The sequence below is a fragment of the Geospiza fortis genome, unplaced genomic scaffold, assembly GCF_000277835.1.
Source record: "Geospiza fortis unplaced genomic scaffold, GeoFor_1.0 scaffold425, whole genome shotgun sequence".
Lineage (NCBI taxonomy): Eukaryota > Metazoa > Chordata > Aves > Passeriformes > Thraupidae > Geospiza > Geospiza fortis.
Window position 1 is genome coordinate 1,960,905 of NW_005054387.1, and position 17,071 is coordinate 1,977,975.

Sequence of the window (17,071 nt, forward strand, 5' to 3'; positions counted from 1 at the left end):
CCCCAAACCATGTAAGGAAACAGCACCAAAGACAAGGGGGGGTTGGTTTTTTGTAAAAATTTATTCAGCGTAGTCTGGCAGAGGTTATACACCAACATCTGCAGCGTGCCCTGCACACACTGAGCACAGCTGGGGATGGCCTGCAGTGTATCCACATTCCAGCCAGGAGCAGGGCTGGACAATGGCATCAGGAACCAGAGCAGGAGAGGGAGCTGAGGCTGTGAGAGAGGCAGCAGTGGGTCAGAGGCACTCAGGGCTGGCTGTGGCTGCAGCAGCATGGAGGGGAAGGGTGTCTAAGGCAAGTAGGGCAGGATGCACAGGCTGGGCTATGGAGCAGTGCCGCGGATGCAGCAGGAAATCCCCATGCAGCCCTGCACCCTGCAGCTGTTTGGATTGAAGGAAGGTGCTGAGGAGGAGCCTGTGCTGCAGCCAGCACCCAACCCCTGTGTCCCTGGAGCTGTGGGGCAGCAGCAGTGCCCAGCCCTCCCTGGTAAGGCAGCACTGAGGCACTGGTATAAATACTGTGGGAATCAGACTTCCAGTTATGGAACAAGAGGAAAAGCCATTTTTCCAGAAGGTGCTGCTCTGAGCCTGCGGAGCTGTGTGGGAAGGGGCAGGGGGGACTCCCAGACAGGGAAAGAAGGGTAGTGGGGGAAGCTCATCTTCATCCCATGGCCAGCCCAGAGCAGTGGTAACCTCTGCAGTTTGTATTACATTGTGTTTGTGTGGATATGAAAAATTCCTATGGTATAAAAATAGAGAGCAAGAAATGGGACAGCTGACTTCAAAAAAAGATAAAAGACTCTGGCTCCTGATCAGTGAAGTTACATCATGGGTTTTTAAGGTTATACCTTGTAACCATAAACTAAAACCAACAAAAATTCCAAATCTAAAACATAAAATTTCCACATCAACTCCATCTCTCGTAGTGCATCTCGTCCTTGGCTATAAAGTATTTACAGGTTTTACTCATTTACACAATATGGCTTCACTATATTTGTAACACAAAGCATTAAAACATCTCCGAGCAAAATTCTTCATAAAACATTCTGAATACAAAGTTTGGCATTTCAGTGATTTGGCTGAGAAAGCAGCAGAGTTACTTGTTTTCCGATTGTGCTTTTTTTTGGTGATGACAAGCACAAATTTTGGTCATTTCCATCAGGGCTCTAAACTCTTCCTCCAAGCCCAGCTGAAGGTCCCGAGCTTCTGGTTGCAGGGATGCTGTGCTGGACCCACCTTCATTCGGGGAAGGAAGAGAGGAGAAGGCCTTTGTCTGGGACTTTGAGAGTAAGACAAGAGAGCAAGGATGTATTTTGTGGTTGTTCTGAAAGTGCAGGTCTTTGGTAGTAACAGAAAGAGCAAAGCGAGGAGGGAGGGGTTTGCTGGGAGCAATGTTCAGCCAATTCCGTGGAGGGGAAGGTCCTGGAACAGGGAATTGTTCATCATCGGGAGTTCAACCGAGGAGCCACCTGCAGGAGAAGGACAGGTTTGAAAGTGTGTTCAGAATGCTGCAAAAGTTTTAATTCCTGAACATGCTGAGGGTGCTGTGAGGGGCAGTTCTCTGGTCCTAATGGGAGCTCTCAGCTCTGCTAGAAAGGGGTGTCAGGGCAGTCCGGATTCGTGCTGGATTTATTTCTGAATAAGCTGGGATCTGGCAGTGCATAAAGCAGCTGTGGGGCTGATCTGACTGCCAGGATCACCACAAACAAGCTGAGAAGGGGAGAGGGTTTTGTTTGCGTTTTTAAATTTGATTTGTTATGAAGTAAAGGACTCTTGGGAGATGGAAATAAAAAGTGAGGACAGTCCCTTGCTGAGTGTGAGTTTGGCAGCCCCTGAGGGCTGCAGAAGCCCTGTGCCCAGCTCCAACTAGGGGAAAGGCTGGGATAGCAGGGCAGGAACATCCCATGGCCTGTGTCCCAGGCCAGAATGCTGGTTGGCATCCAGGGTAAGTGATCCCCAGCCCACACTCACCACTGTTAGGTGCCCGTTCTTGGCTTTGGCTATGAGCAGTTCTGAGCCCGAGATGAAGTCGATGATCCCTTCTTTGCCTTGTCCCACTGTGAACTTTATGCTGTGAAGAGCAGAGGGTGAGAACAGCCCTGGTGAGCATGTGGGGCTTTCCAGGAGCTGGGTGTTAACAGAGCTGCAGCAGATGTGCTCTGGAGCCTTGGCTGAGGTGGATGGGGTACAGAAAGAAGCAGGGCCCTGGTGTCACTCACCTGCCCTGGTTGATGTTGACATTGTTGATTTTGTTGGCCAGAATGGCTGTTTTTGTCAGTGTCTCAATCACGTGGTCACTCTGCAGGACAACATCACCCTGGGAGGAGAATCCATGTTTTAGGGTCAGGGCTTTGGTGTCACTGCACCAAAACTACCCTGCTGTAAGGGACAGGGAGCAGGGACAGCACCAGAGGGGGTGAACAAGCACTGCTGAGCCCCAGCTGAGAACACAGGGAAATACCAGTGAATGAGCTGGCACAAAGTCACATCCCTGTCACTTTGTCACCCCCTACTCCCAGCTGGATGTGCTCCCTGGAGGAGGGAGGGGTGAGCCCCCAGTACCTTCTGCTTGTTGTCCTCACAGTGCACGTGCAGCACAAACAAGTTGTCACTCAGGCTGCTGACAGAGATGCCTGGGGAGAGATGGGAGTGTCACCAGCACTGCCAGGACCTGGGGAGGGCTCACAGCCTCTCCAGGAGTGCAGCAAATGTTCCACCCAGCACACTGGGAGGCTGCAGGGGGCTGAGGGGAGAGGCTTCAGCCCAAGGCTGTAGGGCCCACACTGCAGCAAGATTGGCAGTTTCCCCCCCTGTTGGATATTCCAAGGGCCAAAAGCTGCGGCAGTGGCTCAGGCAGCTGCTGTGCAGGAATGGGGCAGCTCCCCCATGGCCAGACCCTGCAACTGGGAAATCACTCGGGGAGGGTTGAGGGAGACTAATTTGAGTCATTTTGGTGACATTTTATGGCACTTCAATTTAGAAAAATGCTATTTCAAGATACTTAAATGCTTGCCAGGATCAGCTCATCCCATTCTTGTCCAGGACAAACTGGAGTTTGTAGTGGTGGATATCAAAGTGCAGCTGAGGAGCAGGGTCAGGGGGGTGCCCAGCCCCATCCCTGTGCCATCCCCACCTGTCAGGTTGGAGTAGTCGATGCGCTGCTTGATCTTGGACTCCTCCACCACGATGGCCGAGCTCTGCGTGAGCAGCAGCTGCCGTGCCCTCGCCTTGTAGCCCTTCCTGTCGTACTTGACCACGGGCACTGCATACTGAAACACGAGTGAGCAGGGCCAGAGCCCACCTGGGCACTGCCAGCCCCCAGCAGGCACCAACCAGGGCTTGGCAAACCAGGAATGCAGAAAATTCTCTGTGCCAGAACTTCCTCACTGCCCCAGAGCAGCTCTGGACACAGCCTGGTGGTTGCCCTTCCTGGGGACTGGGACACCCAAGGGGGTTTTCCCCCTTCCCCTCCAGCTGTTACCCATTCAATTCTTAACTGACTTTATTAAACTGCCCAAATCTCCACTTTCTAATCCATCAATTCTTCCCAGACTGTCCTCAGAAGTATTACAAGCTTAATATAATGTAAAATTCTTGCTGTAGTTTCTCCAGAAACCTAATTTGCCCTTCTGCTGAATAACTGGGAGCTTGACAAAAGCTTGACATCTCTCACCTTAAGTGCTTCATTTTCTAATGCCTGAAGGACTTTAGCATTTATTTCTTCTCTACCTGTATTAAAACCAAAGAGGTGGGGGGTCAGAAAGGAATTTCCAGCAAGAAAGGAGTTCATTAATCCCCCTCTTCCCTCCTCCTGTTACACTTGGCAACCCCCACTCACCCAGTCGAGTGTTGATGAAGAGCCTGGGAACACTCTGAGGATAATTGTCTTTTTTACCCTTGAATATCTCACTGGCAATTACTTTTTGTTCCAACTGCAAGGATGAAAGAAGTGTTCTTATTTAGTATAAAATTTCTCCTCATTAAAAAGATACATCTGTGTTAGAAGAGATTTTCCCTTTGTGGTTTTATTAGCAGACATAATTGGATGAGGAGTCACCCTAAACTTCCACTCCTGGAGGTGGCAGAGCTCCAGCCCCTGTCAGTGACTGAGCCCTGGGCTCCTTTGCTCCAAGAACAAACCAGGGCTGGGAAAGTGGGAAATCCCCCCTGCTGTACTGGGGGCCAAGGCTGTGACACAGGACAAGGCACCTGGGGTGATTTACAGGGAAAATGGGGATAAAAGAGGCTCCTTATCAGTGAGTCTGGTCTGCTGGGGGAAAGCAGCTGCTGAGCTGAGTTAATCCCATGTCCCTAATCACAGGCTCAGCCTCTCATTCCAGGTGTCCATGCACTGCAGAAGGTGAGAGATGGTGCAGTGAAAAACCTTCATGGCAGTTAAGCCAACATCTCCTATTCTGTCTCTTAACTGAGCTGTTTTTTTTCCCTCCCCCTACCTTTCCATGAGATGAATCAAATCTCAGTATCATTTTATTCTTTTTTAGCTACAACAGAGCAGCTGAAATGGTTCCTATAACTTCTCTGTTTAGAAAATGACTGGGTTTGTGTCTGCAGGATTCTTACTCTTTACTTTACATGGTACAGGCAGAATAATGCAGCTTCTTATATTTTTAGCTTCCATGGGCAGAGTAGCAGGGCTTTTCAATAGAGAAATTATCTGGGGCTTGGCTCCACAGCCTGTTTAAATAGTATCTATTGAAATATGTATAGAATGGGGTCTCTTCTGTGCCCATTCCAGGCTTTTAGTGTTTTGTGTCTAACCTAAACCCAGATCAGTGGCACTGTTCCTGTGGCAGCCAGAAAGCAGAAATTCCCAACCCTCAGCTCCCCACTGCTGCCCTGAAGCGCTGGGCAGGCCCTGGCCCTCCCCTCAGCTGCTCCCCTCCTTCATTCCCTTGAGTTCTGCCCTTGGCAGAGTCAGGGAAGCCCTGCAGAGGTGCCCTGTACCTGCTGCTTCCACTCAGGGCTGATCCTCTTGCAGTAGGTCCAGACCATGTTCTGCATGCAGAGCCTGCGCAGGAGCTGTGACGCCTGCGGGGAGTGGGGGACAGGGGATGGGTCAGAGCTGGGGACAAACCCACAGGGACAGAGACCAAAGAGCCCAGAACCAAGGGGAAACCCACAGGGACAAACACCCAACAGCCCAGAACCACTCACAAACCCACAAGGACACATGCAATAGTCCAGATCAATGATAAACCCAAGAGGATGGAACTTGAGAGGGGCAAACTCAACAGGGAGGAAAACCCAACAGTCCAGAACCACTGACAAACCCAACAGAGCAGCAGCAACTGCAGAAAGTGCACTGCTTTTTCTTAAAAATCTTTTTCTTAGAAAGGCTTAAAAAGCTGTTTCCTGACCAAGAATTAAATAATAAGTAGTTGATTTTTTGCCTTTCTCTATGAGGGTTTGCCTTGGGACTTCTCCAGCTGCTTTAGAATGAGGAATAAACACCAGGGTCGCTCCTCTCTGCACTGCTGTGCCCTTCCTTCCTTCCTTCCTTCCAGCTGTACCTTCAATCCAAGCTATTCTTTGGATAAGGTAACTGGGATTTCTGCAATATTTGTTTTGAGCAGATAAACCAATTCAAGCAGATGCAGAACAATAACAGCAACAGAGGGAACTGAATTTGTTTAGAGAAAAATTGAAGTTCAGAAATGGATGAGAAGACCAGGAGGAAATGGTGTTGCAATCCTCTAGGCCTGGATTCCCCTCCCACATCCCAGGGCTCATTCCCACCTCACAGAGTGATGGGGGAGGAGTTGGCCATGATTTGTCCAAGACATTTTTTGGTAAGTTCCTCTTGAGGTTCATGAGGAAGGAGAATCGGATGTAATCCAGGAAATACTCGTTCTCTGGGCACCGCGGGTGGTTCCGGTAAATGAAGCCTTTAATGAACCTGTGGGAGTGGAAAATATTGTTAGGAAATTTAAAAATCATCCAAATTAGTGGTATTTCAAGGTTCTATTTCCTGGGTTTTATTTAATAGTTGTAATTTATTTTTAAAAAACTCTCTAGTGACAAGAAAGTTTCTTTTTAGCATCTTATTGTTAAGGAATGTGATATTTGAGGGCCTGGGCTGCTCTTCACACACCTCCTGATTGTCTCCACTGCCCATTTCCTCTTGGCAGCTTTTCGGCGTCCCAGGGTTCCCCTCCACCAGGACTGGATGGTGATGGCTAAAAATAACACAAAGATTTTGCGTTAAGGGAGCTCCTTCATCCCCAAACTGACTCCACACAAAACTGGCACCAAAAATGCTCAGGAAAACCCACTCTGGAAATAACCAGATTTCAGTAGGGCATGGGGGCAAGAATATGAGTTATTAATAATATGATACATGGGATAAATGTCAGGAAAAGGATGGGAATTGCTGTGGGAGCTGCTGGGGGAACATCTCTCCCTCCTCCTGTGTCTCTCATACCTGAGCGTTTCATGGTCAGGAATTTCTTCCGGCGGTAGAAACCTCTCCACGTCGCCTGCATTTTTGTGGCTGGAATTGCAAGAAAAGCAGCAATTTGCAACTGTGACCAAGCACTTTTGGGCAGAAAAAGACTCAGCTTTTTAAAATAGAAATGTACTGCAAGTGTGAGTGGCTCACCCAGACTCTGTTTCCTCACTTCCAGAGCATCTTCTGTGGCAAACAAGGTCTTGGGAAAGCGGATAAAAATCTTTGTTCTGGAAATAGAAATGCAGAATTACATTTGGAGCAACTTGCTTTTGGCATCCCCTTTGGGCTCTGTCATCTTTCCCTCCCCCATTATCTAGAGAAGCTTCATTTCAAAGGGACAACAAGGACATGCAATGATTCATAACCACAAACTGAGAACACAGAACTGACCGTCCCATTTTGTATTCTTCTGGTTTGTAGCCAAGGTGCTTCACCAGCACAGCCACCCCATCGTGGGGCCGCCCATCCCACGTGGGCCACGTCTCTGGACACAGGGATTTGTACCTGGAATTGGCAGGAGAGGAAATCTTAGGGAGAGAAGTGCAATCCAAGGAGGGAGAGGGGGCAAGGGAAGGGAGGGACCCCAAGCTTCCCACCCCTCTAAGGTGGTAAAGCTGCCCCTGTGCTGTTCAAAACAGCTCCCAGCCTCAACACCAGTGGGATGAAGCTCAGGGAGAGGGAGAGGAGGGGACAGAATTCCAAAGCAGCCTCACCTCTGCAGGAACACCTCGTATTTCCTGCGGTAGGCGAAGCCGGCCCTGCGCACGCGGAGGTTCTCCATGAGCCCCAGGTACTTCACCTGGTGTCGGATCAGGACTTCATCAAATCGCTCTTGGCAGGGCATGGAAATGGACAAACACCATCAGTGCCCAGCTGGGCCTTGCTCCAGAGAATGGGAATGTTCAGCTCTGGTTGTATCTCACAGGATTATCTTTTAACTCCAATGAATCCTCACAGCACAAGTCCCACATAGTTTTGTGTCTCCTGCCTCCCCCCATCCCCTCCCTTTTTAATTATTTATATTTAGCTCCAAAATGAAGTTTTCCTTTGGGATGTTTTATGCATAGAGGAACCAAAACTGAGGTCATTAGAATGAATTTACACAGGTCAATAATTATACTTTAACCACTGCCTTCCCCTACCCAAGAGCAGGGCTCTCACTGCAATTCCTGGCTGTCTGCACTGCCACCTCCTCCCTACAGAAGCTCAGGCACAGCCCCAAAATGAACCCAAATCTTCCTTTGTCTCCTTTCTGTGTCTCCCTGACTGGGCTGCAGCTCTGCCTCTGTCCCAGGGCCATACCAGCCTGTTTGGCATCGTTGGGTTTCATGCAGCGAATGTAGGAGGGTTCTTTGGACATCAGGATTTCCATGAGTTTGGAGAGGCTGTTTTTGAACTGAGTTGCTGCCTAGGAGAAAAAAAAGAAAATTGCACATGAAGCAGAATACAATGTGAGGGGTTTGCATTCAGATCATGTGAGAGTTCATGTTTCAAAAAGAGGGAACAGCCACAGCCCCCTCCAGCTCTCGAGTTCTCACCGTTTCAGGTCTCTTTTTGTCTGTCAGCTCTGTCCTATCGAAGCACTGGTTTATGATGGGGTTCTCTGAGTTGCACATGGTCTGCAGAGAGAGATGATTTCAGAGATCAAGTACAGAGAAACCAGAGAAACCTGAGGACAAAACTATTTAAAATAACAAAATGGACAATGGGATCTCCATCTGCCTTTTCAGAGAGCAGCCCCGTGGACACACAGCCTCCAGGTGGAGTCTGGAAGAATCCTTTCCCTCAGGTGCCACCTCATTTGAAACCCAACTCCTCATTCTGTCCTGGAACCTCCTCTGTGCACACTCACCTCCTTCAGGTTCCGGAAGAGAAGGTCGTTGTTTTTATCTAGAAAACCTGGAAGAAAAACAAACCACTCTCAGGCTGTTCCACTGGGCCTTCAAGGCAGGGATTTGAGATTTGAAATTAATCTGGTTGATCAAGTGATGTGGGGATGTATTTAAGGCCCAGATTTTTGGTTTTTCTGCGTTACCTGCAACACTGTAGGTGACATCCCCGGCGTAGTGCGAGAGCCGGAACTCCTCCCGCCCCAGCGACTTGCGCGTCTTCTGGTCAGCGAGTTTGTGCCTGGGGAGGGAGCAAAAACCTTCAGGAGAAACAAAATCCTGCAGGATTCACTTCAAAAAGCACCAGGGCATTCAGTCCTGGAGCAGGACTGTGCAGCAGTGAGCAAGGAATGCAAATTGGACTTGGGGATTTTCAGGTAAATGAAATTATCAACCAGCACATCATAGAAGTGTCATTAAATGTATTTATGTTGAATTAAAAGGGCAATTTCAGTGTTCCTGCAGAGTGGTTCTGTGTGCACATAAGATGTAGACATCCTAAACTGAGCATTCAGAACAAAAGCAGGACATTCAGAATAAACAGACATTTGGAGCTCCAAAACTGAAGTAAACAATCTGCAAGGTGAGAGGTGAGTCAGTAACAAGAGTTTTGTTGCCCCTATTGCATTCTGAAGCTCAGTCAGGCATTTTGTGTTGACAACCTATTTTATATTATCTTAAATATCAATCAAATCTCTCTGTAAAAGAAAATTATCATCTTTTATGTGGGACCCAGCACAGTGAGGATGTTATTCACACACAGGGATCCCTCAGCTGAGGGAACACTCACGTGAGAAAATGAGGGTGGTTCTTCACAGTCTCCTCCAGTTTCTCCAAGAATGTCGTGTCTGTGGCATCCCCAGGTCTCAGACACTCCTCATCCTACAAACACACAAATTCCAGGGATATCTGGGCTCTGCCTCACTGAAACTCTCCTCCAGTTTGGCCTTTCCACAGATAAACAACTTTTAGCTCAATAAATGAAGAATTCTTGAGCTGAAAAGGAAAACATTTCCCTCCTTCCAGACTGCCTGGATTGGGAGCTGCTTTCCCCAGAGCCCATGGAGGAGATGCAATGACTTTTAATGGTGTCACTATTCAGTGTATCATTGCTCTTCCCACCTACTCAAACACTTCCAACATAAACTGATTTTTTTCCCACGTTTTCCCCCTTGTGTTTTCCACTACACTGCCTGAAACTTTTCATTCAAAAAGATGTTTTCAACTCACCAAAATAGAAATGATGCCTTTGAATTTCTCTTCCACCAAATCACAAATTATTTTGTTATTGAAATACTGAACTGGTTCCCACTGCAAAGACAAGAAATCACACTTAGGTGAAAACAACTCTAGACTGGAAAAGAAATGTCAATTTCAGAACATTTCAGAGAGCACCTGATTTAAACAATCTTTCTGTCAAAGCCTTTTCACTCATCACATTTGTTTTCCTAACATTGCCTTTATTAAAAGCTTGGGATGGCATTACTCACTTCCAGCTGTCTCACACAGTTACCAGGGTTTCCAAAAGAAGGGAAAAAGGAAAGTTCTATAATTCTTTAGTTTGGAGATCGTGGCAGGATCTCTGCAAGGAGAGGGAGGGGGGATCTGGGCTCTTACCGCGATGCCCTCGGACTCGTACTCCTCCTGCTCTGACTTCAGGGTCAGCTCTATGAAGAGCTGCTGCAGCTTTTCATTGCAATAATTAATACAAAACTGCTCAAAGCTGCAAAGAAAAAGCAGAAAAATAATCAGTATTTGTACAGAAGGAGGTACAAACAGTGGGAGAAGCAGGGATACAGTGAATTGAGAGAAATAGATTTGTGTGAAGTGTTTATTTACTGAGTGTATGCATTTAGTAAATTGATTATTTAGGGAAACTCAAAGAGTTCCAGAAGGAGGGAAAAATGGGCATGAAGGATGGAACATGGAGGAACACAAAAACCTTGAATAAAGGGCCCACTAACACTGCAAATTTGAGAGTCTTTGTTCAGTGCTACCTGCCAGGGAGGTTCCAGACTCTGCCAGTCCCATCCCTGGTTTGTCACCTCCATGGGAAGATGCCACAACAGCCACCCCTGGGCTGGAGAGCTGGACAAAGGCACAGCTCAAGGTAAGGCATGAATACACCCAAAAAACAACAGTTTATTTAAAACACCAGCACCATTAATAGCTTTAAATGCTAATTATTAGCTGGATGGCTTAAGTGTTAGAAGCCCTGTGATTAGCAGTTTTTCACCTAATGTCCTGACATTGAAATGCCACCTCTTTTACTAAGAAATGGAATAAAGCCTTGTTTCCCAAGGGAGAGAAAACACCATAAACTGAACAGTGTAACTCAGAATTTATCAAAACAAACCTGTTGTGCTGGAAAACCTCAAACCCATAGATGTCCAGCAATCCTAGAACTGTTGTACTTCTCCAGCCTGGAAACTTCTCTTCCTGCAACAGAGCAGAAAATAAATGTAGGTATTTGCTCACAGCTGTGATCCATCCCTGGATTTCCATCAGAATTAACTGGGATTAGATTAATTACAAATTAATTTAGAAATGACTGAAAGCATGGAACTTGCTTTGAGGCTGAAAGATCTGGAAATTGCTGTCCCATTTGGCTGGATCTCAACAAGCAGAGGGTTCACTTGCCTTGTAAGCCAGGGATTTGTTGACCTTGCTGACCAGCCAGGAGAAGGTGCGGCCGTAGACGGCCTTGGCGAGGGCATCCCTGGCATAGGCTGCCTGCTCCAGGTTCAGGGGACTCACCAGCTGCAGGCAGAGCAGAGAAAAGCACTCAGCAGCCCCCAAACCAAGGGATCTCCTCCCTTTTCCTGCCTCATCATCACTAAACAGCCTCTCAAAAGCATCCTGCTTGTGGCTGGACCATCACCAGCGGGATCCCTGCAGTGCCAACCTCCTGAGAGGTGATGATGGAGCTGATTCACTGAATCCCCTTTGCCTCCCAAATCCCCAGGGTCTGTTCTTACCTCCTCCCCTTTTGCTATGATCTTCTTGTGGATCAGTGCATCCCGAAGAACTGAGCCATCCACTGCCAGCAGCTGCATGCAGAATATTCAGTTAATTTATGGAGCTGTACATTCCATTTTCCTAAATCCCAGCCCAGTGAAATAACCCTTTATTTCCCACTGAGCAACTCTGCAGCATCAATCCCTCCCTTCCCTCCTTTCTGGCAGGGATTTGAGCTAACAAATGAATTGGCTGGAAGGAAGTGACCAAGCAAAGGCACTAAGGTGGTTCTTGTTTTAAAACTCTTTTCCAGAGTCTATTCCTACCTCACTGCCTCAAGGTGGAAACCTCAAGGCAGGGGTGGGTCAGGTGGTAAATAGAGAAATTGTCCATTAAATAAATGGGTTTGATGATAATATTTGCATTCTATTTAGGTGAAATTAAAGTTAGATTTATGAGAACTTCTAAATCACAGTCTATTTGATGATATTAAGCTCAAAGTAAGGAATCCTCTACAACTGACCTTTCCTGTAATATCTCCCTCACTGGTGATACTCACCCTGGCCAGGTATTTAATCTGATTCTCTGTAGTGACCTGAGCATTCCCCTGCTCATCAGCAGCAAACTGGACATTCCCCAAGTGCAGGACACTGGCCACAATGCTCAGCAAATCCTGCCATGGGAGCAACAGGCAGAGATCAGCATGATGGAATGAACACACAGCAAGGTTTTTGTGTTAATTCATTTTTTAGGAGAGCATTTTGTATATTTTTCAGGATTTTTGTAGGGAATACCTTCACTCTGATTTGATTCATTCATTTCAATCAGAAATCCTAAATCAAAGCAGAAAAAGATCCTTAAAAGTAGGAAAATCTGTGCTGCTAAACCTCACCTCCACCTCAGTGTCATTGAAGCCGATAACAGACAGGGCTCTCCTCATGATCTTCCACTCATTTTTGTCATTTATGGAACTCACCCTTGCACAGTGACCCTAAAAAGACACAGCCTGATATAAATAACTAAATAATCATCAAAGATACATTATCCATGCTTAATGCATTGTGTTTCTTTTTACAGCAGTCACCTCAGAGTTATTTCTGAAGTGAGGGAAGGAAATTACAAAGTCAATTGGAGATATCCCAACCCTGTAATATAATATTTTAAGAATTATAGTTAATGTTCACCTTTACTAAATAGTGATACTGCTGTGGGTTCTTCTCAAGGCCCAGCCTCCTGAGCAGGTCCTCCTCCCCTCCCTCCAGCAGCTGGTAGAAGATGTGGAAGTTCCTCTCGCCGTGGTTCTGGTGCACAACTCGGGATTTCTCCAGGAGGTAGTTCAAGATGTGGCCCCCAACAGGAGCCCCCTAAACCAAACCAGACACGGGGAAAGTGTTCATCAACACAGAGGAAAATGTTTCTGCTTCTTGATTGTCTGTTCAAAGACAAGATCTGAAGCAAAAGCCCACAAAAACACAGAAAATTATCTGTCATTCTATGACACTACTTCAGCATGGTGGTGATTTGAGTGCTAAAATTCTTTCTAGGAATTCACCACAAAGGGAAAGCACCAAAACTGAGTGTGGAGGGTTTAAAGGAGACCTGAAGGCAGTGCTGAGCTCCTCAGCCCCTGCACTGTGTCCACCTTGCTGCTGTGGGGCAGTTGGGATCAGAGGGGACACAAACTCTGTGCAAAGTTACTCAGGACAGGAATTATCTTCAGATCTCTCAGCTGGTTTATGTGGATTTACCTGGGGAGTATCCACTGGCACAGAGCACTAGAAATAAAATACCCCAGAAATAAAAGGGTTTGATCTCAGTGTCGCCTTGTACAGAGAAATAAGGGAGAAATGAAAGGACAGTGAGTTCCATAAAACCCTCTGGACCCAAACTTTGCTACCACAGGCTCTGCTTATGCTGTCACCAAAGAAATACAAAGCACTCACTACACACACAACAATATAAAAACACAGAGAGCTCCTGTAACTGGGACCAGTCCTGACATATAAAGCAGATTCCAAGTTACCCTGTAATCAAACTGCACATCCATGTACTTCCCAAACCGACTGGAGTTGTCATTCCGAAGGGTTTTTGCATTTCCAAAGGCCTGAAATGAAAATGATCAGAGAAAATTAAATGAGTACCAAGTCAGATTATTTATAAACACCTGGGTGAAGCTGTCAGTTATTTATTTACAGCCCAGGATTTTCCTTGCTGGAAACCCAGAAGGAAACAGATTTCTCCCTGAATCCTAAGGTTGATCTTTACACCCCGTGCAAGCAGTGCAGATGGAACATCCCTGAAAACACTTCCAATCCCCTCTGCAAGCTGATTTTAATGCCAGTCCACTGCTGACAACAAATGTCACGTCTGACAACCTTTCCCTCTGTCCCCACAGCTGTTTGTCACAGCTCACTGCCAGAGGGGCTGCAGGGCTTCCTGCTGCTGGGGGCTCACCTTGCCTGGGACACAGGGCACAGGGACATCTCGGGGCACAGGGACATCTCAGGGCACGGATACAGGGATATAGGGACACAGGACAAAGGGCACAGGGACACAGGGTACAGAGACATCTCAGGGCACAGGGAAACGGCACAGGGATACAGGACCCAGGGATACAGGGACATCTCAGGGCACAGAGAAACAGGGATACAGGGATAAAGGACACAGGGATACAGGGTACAGGGGCACAGGGGTAACAGGGATACAGGGAAACAGTGCACAGGGACATCTCAGGGCACAGGGATAAAGGGCACAGGGACACAGAGCACAGGGACACAGGGAAATCTCAGGGCACAGGGAAATCTCAGGGCACAGGGACACACGGATACAGGGACGTCTCAGGGCACAGGGACATCTCAGGGCGCTGCACACAGCCAGGGCTGGACACTAGAGGACACCACAGCACCACAAAACGAGCCCAGCCTGAGCTGCCCACTGGGATGTGTCCCTTTGCAGAGCCCTGCAGTGTCCCAGAGCTCTTCCCACACTAAATCCCCTCTGTCCCCAAACCCCATCCATGCCACAGCTGCTCCTGGCGGGCTGGGAAGGGCCAGGAGTGCTTTGGCCGGGAATCAGAGCAGGATTCCCTGGTGATGTGCCCACAGGGCATTCCCAGGACCTGCTGTGTCACCGCTGTCCCCAGTGGGACTCGGGAGTGTTCCCAGGGCTGGGAGGTACCTCCAGGACGGGGTTGGACTGCAGCAGCCGGTCCTTGACGGTCTCGACCTGCTGGCTGGCGGGGCAGGTGACAGCGTAGTACTGCAGGATCTTCTTGGTGGCCTCGGTTTTGCCGGCGCCGCTCTCTCCGGAGATGAGGATGCACTGGTCCCTCCTCTCGGTGCGCAGCGAGCGGTACGAGTTGTCTGCGATGGCGTAGCTGGGAGGGGACAGCGGGATCAGCGGCTGTGCCCGAGAAATCCCGGCTGAGACAGCCCCCAAAACAGCCCCAGGCCATGGGCTGGGTGAGATCACAGCTCCTGCATGCTGGGGACAGCGCAGGACAGCACCGACACCTCTGCTCACACCTCAGCCACCAGCCAGGCCATGCAGGGTCATCACACAAACTGCCAGATTCTTAGAGACTGTTCTTTTGACTTTTCTTTCTGACAAAAATAGGTAGAAGTCGACTAAATTGTGCAGAACAACTGGCTTTTCTAAAAATAAATGATCTCTCAACATCATGATCTCTCTCTCGTGGGACAGAAAAGTTTTACTCTCAGGAAACTCCTCGTTCTCCACTGGTATTTTTTCTTGCTTGTCTTCTAAGTGATGACACATTGAGGAGGTCACAACAGAATTTTGCTGCCTGAGCTTCTCTTGGATGCTGGGAAGAGCTGGAAAAGCCACCACAGCTTAAGGAGCATCCTGCAGGTCCCCTCTGCCCCAAACACCAGGCAATTCCTCTGCCTGCACAGTCTGGCCCTGCCCTCCTGCTTCCTCCTTTGCTGCTTTTTCTTTCATTTCTGTGTTGTGAGCAGACAGATCTCACACCCAGTCAGTCACACACACTCCCACAGCACCAGAGAGAGTAGGGGATGAGTGACAATGGTGACAACTGCTCAGGGGGACAGAAAAAGGACAACCCCCCCAACACCATTTTCAGCTCTCACATGTGGTGAGCAAGCAATATCCTGTCTTCTTCACACACCTGACAACATTTTAGTAGCTTGGCTTTTTAAATTTTCATTTTCTCCTTTTTTTTTTTTTAACTCTCCTGCTGTGTTATTAATTAGAAGTAATCACACCAAAATAACAGCAGTGGCCTTCTCCAGTCTATTAATACTTGGTGCTAAGGCAACACCAATGAGCTCCCTTGGCAACACAGCTCACCCCACAAAATACATCATGTCCCTCTCTCCCCATCCACATTCTGCCTCTGGAGTCTTTTGGAAAACAGCTGAATAAATGCAGATTTAGTTTGGATTTGAAGAAGTGCCTCTGGGCCCTGTGCCCTTATGGCCCCAAGAGCTCCAGCCAGGCACAGACAGAATCACAGAAATAATGTTTATGGTCCCATTTGCAGGCCATAAACAGGACAGGATGTGACAGATCTCTGGGAATGTGCTGGGTTCCAAGCCCATAGGGATAACTCCCCTCCTCTGAGTGTGATGCACTTCCCAGAAAACCCAGTTGAACAATCTGACACTGGAATGGGGATCTGGAAGTGTTTTGGCTTTCTAGAGTCAGTTTAGAAGAGGAGAAAGAGGAAAAAAGATGAGTTACTGGAAAAGGAGAAACCCAGAGCACCACACTGCAGATGGAGCATTTTGTTGCTCCTCAGAGGATTTTTAAATGCATATATAATCAAATAATGCAATGGAACAGCAAAAGCAGTCTGCAAAAAATTCTGTTCTCCCAGTGGGAGCAGCAGCACCCAGGATCACAATTCTCCAGGGTTCACTTATGAGCAGCACATTTTACAGCTTCTGAAGGGCCTTGTTAAAAGGAAAGAAAGCCTAAGAAATAATCAGCCACAGTGTGATTTTAGTGGAATTAAAGCACATCTGCTCAGTGCTTTGTGCTATCCATGAGCATTGTCATCATCCTGTACCTATTGCACACTTAAAAACAGAGCCACAGCCCCAAGGATTTTCCAGAGAGTGCCAAAATTCCCATCTAAGGGCACAGAAACCCTTCCCTGGCCACAGGCAAAGAGAACTGGGCAAGTTTGAGTGCAGGGTTTTTCAGGTTTAATTCTCCCCCATCTGGGTTCACACAGTAAAAATCATATTTTTGTCCTAACAAATCCAATTTCAAGTGCTGAGACTTTCCCAAGTAATGGTGTTTCTCCCCCTCTCTGTGCTTGCAGCACATTCTGGTTTGTTTACTCTCCTGGGCTATGTGCCAGCAATAAGAAACAACCCAAATAGTTTGTTCAAAAATAATATCATTTACTCTTCCAAGATCTCTTAAAAAAAAACCCAACAAAACACAACATAAAAAATCCTCCAAGAGGTGCTCAGAATTTGGCCTTTAGTGCTGAAGAAAAATCATTTTGAAGCCATGTGGCCTCAGCTCTCAGTCATCTTTTTCTCTCAGTCTGACAAAAAAATTCAAACGCTTTCAAAAATAACTTTAAACCTCAAACTTTTTTTTTTTTTTGATGGGAAATTGGGAATGCTCACCAAGCCAGACCATGTAAATAAATACATTCCTTGTTCCAACAGGCTGATGGTATCTTAGCAACAAGGGAAATACCAGATAAATATTGGTCAGGGAGTAACAGCAGTGGAAGGAAAGAAACCCCCACACG

At 47.5% G+C, this 17,071-nt stretch overlaps 1 protein-coding gene across 1 annotated transcript in view; it reads right to left on the minus strand.

Moving 5' to 3' along the window:
- Positions 1 to 44: 44 nt before the first annotated feature.
- The window catches only part of MYO1C (myosin IC), a 26,178-nt gene continuing 9,151 nt past the window's right edge, over positions 45 to 17,071 (minus strand). The window contains exons 4-32 of the mRNA XM_031060675.1: positions 14,497 to 14,695; positions 13,343 to 13,423; positions 12,504 to 12,683; positions 12,212 to 12,310; positions 11,879 to 11,992; positions 11,340 to 11,411; positions 11,002 to 11,121; positions 10,718 to 10,800; positions 9,979 to 10,084; positions 9,592 to 9,672; positions 9,152 to 9,243; positions 8,508 to 8,602; positions 8,325 to 8,371; positions 8,011 to 8,091; positions 7,775 to 7,880; positions 7,186 to 7,303; positions 6,863 to 6,976; positions 6,623 to 6,699; positions 6,446 to 6,514; positions 6,116 to 6,200; positions 5,761 to 5,920; positions 4,969 to 5,052; positions 3,842 to 3,935; positions 3,677 to 3,732; positions 3,137 to 3,272; positions 2,566 to 2,636; positions 2,223 to 2,320; positions 1,975 to 2,074; positions 45 to 1,472 (exon numbers count right to left, since the gene is read on the minus strand). Coding sequence (XP_030916535.1) covers positions 1,446 to 1,472; positions 1,975 to 2,074; positions 2,223 to 2,320; positions 2,566 to 2,636; positions 3,137 to 3,272; positions 3,677 to 3,732; positions 3,842 to 3,935; positions 4,969 to 5,052; positions 5,761 to 5,920; positions 6,116 to 6,200; positions 6,446 to 6,514; positions 6,623 to 6,699; positions 6,863 to 6,976; positions 7,186 to 7,303; positions 7,775 to 7,880; positions 8,011 to 8,091; positions 8,325 to 8,371; positions 8,508 to 8,602; positions 9,152 to 9,243; positions 9,592 to 9,672; positions 9,979 to 10,084; positions 10,718 to 10,800; positions 11,002 to 11,121; positions 11,340 to 11,411; positions 11,879 to 11,992; positions 12,212 to 12,310; positions 12,504 to 12,683; positions 13,343 to 13,423; positions 14,497 to 14,695 — 2,845 coding nt within the window. The 3' untranslated portion in view covers positions 45 to 1,445. The remainder of the gene's footprint in view (positions 1,473 to 1,974; positions 2,075 to 2,222; positions 2,321 to 2,565; positions 2,637 to 3,136; positions 3,273 to 3,676; positions 3,733 to 3,841; positions 3,936 to 4,968; positions 5,053 to 5,760; positions 5,921 to 6,115; positions 6,201 to 6,445; positions 6,515 to 6,622; positions 6,700 to 6,862; positions 6,977 to 7,185; positions 7,304 to 7,774; positions 7,881 to 8,010; positions 8,092 to 8,324; positions 8,372 to 8,507; positions 8,603 to 9,151; positions 9,244 to 9,591; positions 9,673 to 9,978; positions 10,085 to 10,717; positions 10,801 to 11,001; positions 11,122 to 11,339; positions 11,412 to 11,878; positions 11,993 to 12,211; positions 12,311 to 12,503; positions 12,684 to 13,342; positions 13,424 to 14,496; positions 14,696 to 17,071) is intronic.